At 44.1% G+C, this 7500-nt stretch overlaps 1 protein-coding gene across 1 annotated transcript in view; it reads left to right on the top strand.

Moving 5' to 3' along the window:
* bmp1a (bone morphogenetic protein 1a) overlaps positions 1 to 7500 on the top strand; it is a 128476-nt gene that overhangs the window by 102385 nt on the left and 18591 nt on the right. The window contains exons 11-14 of the mRNA XM_063195757.1: positions 2136 to 2281; positions 5222 to 5417; positions 5743 to 5868; positions 6564 to 6724. Coding sequence (XP_063051827.1) covers positions 2136 to 2281; positions 5222 to 5417; positions 5743 to 5868; positions 6564 to 6724 — 629 coding nt within the window. The remainder of the gene's footprint in view (positions 1 to 2135; positions 2282 to 5221; positions 5418 to 5742; positions 5869 to 6563; positions 6725 to 7500) is intronic.

Raw genomic sequence — 7500 nt, 5'->3', positions numbered from 1 at the left:
CTGTCTGGGTCTCTCACCCCATACGTGTACGGTAGGTCTGGCTGTGTATAGTTGAACAGCTTATTGTACATCAATCTCTTTCAGCCACAAACGAATCATTCTGACAGAGCTTTTACAGACCCCAGTATAATTTACTTGTTTTTTTCTCTTTTTTTCTTTTTGAAAGAGGCAATCTGTAGTTGTCTGTTACTGCCCAATTCTCTCCTTGGTCTCCTTGTCTTTTGAACAGGCCTGCTTAATTTCAACCGCTTGTTTTAAAGTCGCCACGGTATATAAGATAAAATAACTGCAGATGAAAGGAATGATGTGACAAGAGTGAGATTGATAAGTCGGGCTAAAGTCATCCTCCATCCAAGATTGATGATTGTGATGATAACAACTAAGGGAAAAGGGAAAAAGACGCTCTCAGAACACAGGCTAATGATGGCTCTAGTGTTTGAAAGTTCTTAAGTTTAAAAGACTTTCTGTGTTTTGATCTGTGTAATCTATGCATGTGCATGTGTGTGCATTCTAGGGGGTAAATCACTGCCTCCATGATGATGCGATTCGATTATTTTTATCGATTATTTTTTTCGATTACTTAAGAATGCCCCATGATACGATTCCATTTTTTTCAATTACTTTTCCACTTGTATTATGTCATGGAGCTAGGTCATTGGGCAGGGGCCAGCGATTCGATTATTTTCAATACTTAAGAATGCCCCACCATACGATACGATTCGATTTGATCGTGAGCCGTAGGATCGATGTATCGATATTGATTATTATTTACACCCCTAGTGCACTCGTTGAAGGAGAACATACAATTCACATGACTCTTTGTGATTACTAAGGGGGTAGTGTAAAGATGGTCTAACCATGGCACACGTAAATGGTTTTAAGGTACAAAAGCTCTTCTTGACCCTCTAGGTGTTGATCTGTTTTAACGCCCCCATGAACATCAGACAGGCCTCCCCTCCCTTGTAGATTCTACTAGGCCTTGTCGATCATCAGGGTCATCAGGGTTACTCTGATTCCACATGTGCCCTCCAGCACAAGGATGAAAAGGGACGATAACAATAGTGAAGCCAGACTCAAACTACATGATGGAGGAATGTTACCCCGCAGGTCCATCGCAAGCAATTGTAGGATTTCCTCGTCGAGACTGACGTTCTAAGATAGATTTTTGCCGGTTCCAAGAGTCGCCGATCGCAAATAGTAGATACCAAACACTGTTTGACATCACTGTTTACGACTCGAAATAAAATGTCGGACGTTGTCCCGATGTTTACCATCAGGGATAAGATTGACGGTTGTGATTCTCTTTCTGTGTGCAGTGCAACCCGACATCAAAATCGGACACAAAGTCAGGAGTCGTGTAGTTTGAGCCTGGCTTAAGACTAATAAATGGAGAACAAAGGCGATAATTTCTATGATAATGACCAAACGCTAATACGGAAGATGTAAAGGGAGGATGAAGAGAATGTTAATTATGAAGTACATTTCAAAGGGAGGAGAAGAATGACGCTGATGCTGATGTTACTCCCAAACTTTATTCCCCAAAACCTAACATGGGCCGTGCCACACCATTTTTTTTCTGTGCACCCGGTTTCACAACTAGATGACGTTGGTGCATTCCTAAATCCATTCTTATTTGTTGGTTTATTTGGTTGTTCAATTTTTTGAATTCATTTTATTTTGCTATATTTTTCCTGCCAATCTGCTGCGGCCCCCCTTAGCATCCCCTCACGAGCAGCCCGCCCACTTTGAAAACCACTGATATAGATGATCTCTCAGTTGCTCTGTCCGCTTATTTAAAACATGATGTTTGCTCTCTCTCTCTCTCTGTGCTGGAGAAGTGAAGACAACAGCCAGATCCAGTCTGATGATGGTGATGATAATGATGATGATGTTCACATTTGTACTCTCTGTTTCTCTCTGCCTCTGTCTGTCTGTCTGTCTGTCTGTCTGTCTGTCTGTCTGTCTGTCTGTCTGTCTGTCTGTCTGTCTCTCTCGCTCTCTCTCTCTCTCTCGCTCTCTCTCTCTCTCTCTCTCTCTCTCTCTCTCTCTCTCTCTCTCTCTCTCTCTCTCTCTCTCTCTCTCTCTCTCTCTCTCTCTCTCTCTCTCTCTCTCTCTCTCTCTCTCTCTCTCCTTAGCTATCTGTGGTGGGGAGGTGAGGAAAGACAATGGCCAGATCCAGTCCCCCAACTACCCCGACGACTACCGGCCCAACAAAGTGTGCGTGTGGAAGATCACTGTTGCCCAGGGATACCACGTGGGTCTGACCTTCCAGTCCTTTGAGGTGAGTGAGCGGAAACTCTGGAGCCCTCAAAAGGTCAAACAAAGGTCACAGTAACCTTTGCAGAGGCAACATGACCTTCTCCTGATCCCCACTGAGGGAGCTAGGACTAGGAGAACCCCTCAGGCAAGCTAACAAGTCATAGCAATGTAGTAATCCAAGCACAACCGAAAAGTAGACCAAGCTGTCAGTGCGTATGACATCTTCACCTGAATCCTGCATGTTGTATTTTCATTGCCTGGCCACCTGAACAACACATTCTATGAACTCATATTCATAAATATGAGACAGACACAGACACATAGGGCAGTCATGGGTGAGCGGTTAGGGCGTCAGACTTGCATCCCAGAGGTTGCCGGTTCGACTCCCGACCCGCCAGGTTGGTGGGGGGAGTAATCAACCAGTGCTCTCCCCCATCCTCCTCCATGACTGAGGTACCCTGAGCATGGTACCGTCCCACCGCACTGCTCCCCATGGGGCGCCACTGAGGGCTGCCCCCTTGCACGGGTGAGGCATAAATGCAATTTCGTTGTGTGCAGTGTGCAGTGTTCACTTGTGTGCTGTGGAGTGCTGTGTCACAATGACAATGGGAGTTGGAGTTTCCCAATGGGCTTTCACTTTCAGACACATTTATAAAGGTGTTTGATCTTGTGGTTTGCAGACAGATTGTTTACTGTATGCTGTTTTACTATATCTTTTGATTTCTCAGTGAGAATTACATTATTAACCGTTTCTGTTGATTATCTCCATGGTTCATAAATGGTGCCACATTGACACAGGGTATTTATACTGTATTTTCAGTATAGTGAGTATTCATTACAGTTTATGTGGTACACACTCTTCACAGCACTTGTAAGGGTATACATGGCCAGTCATACTTAAATACTGTACACCTTCTGTGTAATTTGTGGAGCTGTGAATAGAGTTGAAAGGTCATGTTGAAATGTATGCTTCCCCTTTGAAGATTTGCTGATGCATCATTTGTTTACGTACAGATGTTATATTTTCCAAAGCTGTCGTCAGCATGACTAAGATCTTAGGGGACCAGTTCAAGTTCAAGAAGTATTGCCATTTCGACTTTGTGTAAACATGTTGAAATCATTACGAAAGTACCATGTCTAAGCTCATGTTCAAATTAATGCCAATATTTATGACTGTGACAATGACATATCATTAATATTTATATATATTTATCTGGATGTTTACATATGCTGTCGTCAGCATGCCTAAGTCCTGGTAATTACTTTGACCTTGAACATTTTGGAATCACACACTGAAAATATTTTTACTGAAGATTCGTAGAATGTGTAAGCCCACACTTTACAGTATGTGTGTTTGAAAACTGGAGCTAATGTCCAGCATAGTAATAAGATATACTGTACAGTAGACACGCCATATTTCTGAAAGAGGCAGGTACAGGCTGTTATTGAAATCTGACAGTAGAGGATTTTTTAGAGACACATAATGATGTGTGTTATTTTCAGCATAGCACCAGTTCACATAAGCCTCTACCTACCGCAGTCAGAGCAAATCCCCACAAGTATTTCTCGCTATCATACTCTCAGAAAGAACATATGGTAGGGGGTGAGTGTGAGTGTGAGCATGTGTGTGTAAGTGTGTGTGTGTGAGAGAGAGAAAGGGATGAAGAGAGTGAGTGCCCGTAGCTCATAAATCCGGGATTGGAGAGATATCACCACAGCATATGCCATGCATCTCTTTCCTGATACAATTTGATCTCAACGCTCTTGGTAACCCTGCTCTTTTTCTCTGCCCAGAAATACCACTACACTTTATGAGAGAGAGAGAGAGAGAGAGAGAGAGAGAGAGAGAGAGAGAGAGAGAGAGAGAGATGGGTGTGCAAAGAGAGAGAAACAGATGAAGGGAGTGAGAGAGATAAAAGAAAGAGTGATAGTAGAATAACTAAAGTAGAGAGCATGGAAAAACCCACACAGGAGGTGTGAAGAAAAGAGTCCAGATCTTGTAAATGAGAGTGAAGCAGATGGAAGAGCGTGCTCAGATCAGATCAGTAGGAACAGAGTCAGGTGGAGGAGAAGGTTACGTCATCATGGGGAATAATGGATCTGGTGTCCCAGCTGCCTAACAAAAAACTGCTCCTCACGTGTGTGTGCGTGTGCGTGCGTTTGCGTGCGTGTGCGCCTGCGTACACAGATCTGTGAGTGTGTGCACGTATGTACCAAGGTGTGTGTACACGTGCACACGTGTGCATACACAGTCTTTCAGCTTGGACACACACACACACACACACACACACTCCGACTGTCTGTCAGAGGTTCAATCAGCTAAAAATAGTCGAAGCTTTGGCATATCACTCAGACTGATAGAATAGCTTTCATCTGCCCCATCTCAATTGAGGGAATGATGTCTTATGATGATGATGTCTAAAACAGCATGTGCAGGCCCACATGCAATAGAGTCAGCACATTAGCTGCTAAAAATATTGAAATGGTTTGGTGAATCACTCAATCAGTTTGACAGTTCAGCTTTTTCTGTGAAAGCGGTTGAGTTCATTTTTTCTCTGTGAAAGCTGAATTGAGGAGTCCTTTGTCTGCTTCGTGTACTAAAAAGGATCAGATTTGGTTGTTATGTAGACGTGGATTCGAGTTCCCTCTTTTGCCTTTGCTATTGCTTTGTTTGTGGAGTTCTTCATGGTTTAGTAGAGGGGATTCCTTTTATATCCCCTCTCACCATTGCCACAGGTGTCAAGTGATGTCACTGTTGTTCACACCACAACTTTATGTTCTCCTGTGGATCCTTGGTGATAAAATTGTTAATGTTTTTTACACCTCCGTTATACACCTCCACTGATTATTAAGCCATTTTTTTCAAGCCTGAGTTTTAAGCCATCAATTGTACATCCCCGTCTTTTACTGTCTATATTTGTCACTGTTGTTTATGCCCCCATTTTTGTGTTTCTCTTTGAAGATCGAGAGGCACGACAGCTGTGCATATGACTACCTGGAGGTGCGCGATGGTAACTCGGAGACCAGCCCGTTGCTGGGGCGTTTCTGCGGTTACGACAAGCCCGACGACCTGAAGACCAGCTCCAACCAGCTGTGGATGAAGTTTGTGTCGGACGGTTCTGTCAACAAGGCCGGATTCGCCGCCAACTTCTTCAAAGGTCAGATTTCAAGGGGTCAAGTTGATGTTTATACTGGTGAGCGGATGAGTAATGCTGACATGTCACTTGTTTTGCGTCTTTTATCCGGATGTGACTTTTTGTTGTGGAACAGGCGTCATGCATGACCAAAGTTCGACCTTGGCTGACTAGTTTGTCCTCGTGGACGATGTGGAAATCGTTCAGTGTGAAAATTATTATTATTGAAAACACACTCTGCTTTTTGGCCCGTTTACAGTAAGTGCAATGACACTGTTTGACCAATAGAGGGTGACAGACTCATCAGCTGCTGCTTTTCTCCTCTTTTTGTTTTTGTTCTGTTCCGCAGAGATGGATGAGTGTTCCAGACCTGACAATGGTCGCTGTGAGCAACGCTGTGTCAACACGCTGGGAAGCTACAAGTGTGCCTGCGACGCCGGTTACGAGCTGGCATCTGACAAGCGCAGCTGTGAAGGTAAGCCTGCCAGGACGGAGGAGAAAAAGAGATCCAGGATTGGAACACGCAATGACACACACACACACACACACACACACACACACACACACACACACACACACACACACACACACACACACACACACACACACACACACACACACACACACACACACACACACACACACACACACAGGAGGAAGGGAGGAACTCCACCTCCCTTCTTCCACCCCCATCCTCCGCCACCACTATGGTCTCCCAACTCCTGCAGTGAAAAGTGTGTGGTTTATTGCACATCCTCACCACAGTAACCTAACCAGATTATACTTTATATTTTCCCCTCGTGACTTATGTTCTTATTCACCAATATTTTCAGGCTGTCATACTAGTAGTCATAGGTTATACTTTTCTGGTTGTTTTCCTCGATTTTGGGGCCATAGATTGTTGAAATACTAGACCCTTTGCTCTGCTCTTTTGGGGTAAAATTACACATTGGTGGGTCAATTCATCACCAAAATATTAAGCCTGAAATTTTCTGTGTGTTTTAATCTTGAAAATAAACATTTTATACTTGTTTGTCTTTGCTTTGCGTGTGTGTGTGTGTCTGTCTGTCTGTCTATCTCTGTTTCTGTCTCTCTCTCTCTCCCTCCCCCTCCCTCCCTCTCTCCCTCTTTCTCTGCATGTGTGCATGTGTTCTGATTCTGTCTGTTCAGCTGCGTGCGGAGGCTACATCACCAAGCTGAATGGCTCCATCACGAGCCCCGGCTGGCCTAAGGAGTACCCGCCCAACAAGAACTGCATCTGGCAGCTGGTGGCCCCCTCGCAGTACCGCATCACCCTGCTGTTCGACCTCTTCGAGACCGAGGGCAACGACGTGAGTACGGCTAGAAAATTAAGAGTTCATAAAGGTTTGGTGCAGGCTTCACCCAAACAGATGTTTTCCTATTCTTTTACAGTGCTGACCACAATGTCGTATAAGAAGGATAAGGTTGGATAGGAAGGATGATAATAAGAAGGATAGGTCGCACCATGCATCAACTACACTGCCTTCCTCGGTCTGTCCCAGAATGCTGAAACGCATCTGTGTAGTAACCATAAACAATGTATGCATAGTACGACCTATCCTTATTTTTTAGAAAAATATGAGGAAATGGTTGTACCATGCTACATGCGTCTCTCAGCGTTCTGCCTTCCTCAGTGTGAAACAGTGACAACAAGTCTTCACCCATTTTAAGTATGGCTAGAACTTTGGTTGACAGCAAGACTCGTATGTAATAATTACAATCAACCTCTTTGAGACTGAGGGCAATGACGTGAACATGGCGATGGCGTTGATGGTCGTTCTGGTCTGGGGGGTGGGGAGAAGGTGGTAACTCTGGACTGAGTGGTACACAGCAAATTCTGCAGTGTTCATTTAACACTTAGAGAGTTGATTTGACATCATTTGGACTTATATGAACTCTCTAAGTGTTGAATCAACACCGCAACATTTACTGTGTAAGGAGAAGGGGGTAACTTTAGTGGTCAGGAGTGAATCAGGCCATCAGGAGGTTAGTTTTGTGAATCGCAAAATTCCCAAACACAACAGTACCCTGTAACCTAAAGAAGAAAAATAACTCAATGACCTAAAACTAATGACATAAAACTAGA

The sequence above is a fragment of the Engraulis encrasicolus genome, chromosome 3 (genome assembly GCF_034702125.1).
Source record: "Engraulis encrasicolus isolate BLACKSEA-1 chromosome 3, IST_EnEncr_1.0, whole genome shotgun sequence".
Taxonomy (NCBI): domain Eukaryota; kingdom Metazoa; phylum Chordata; class Actinopteri; order Clupeiformes; family Engraulidae; genus Engraulis; species Engraulis encrasicolus.
This window is presented reverse-complemented; position numbering and strand designations above follow the sequence as displayed.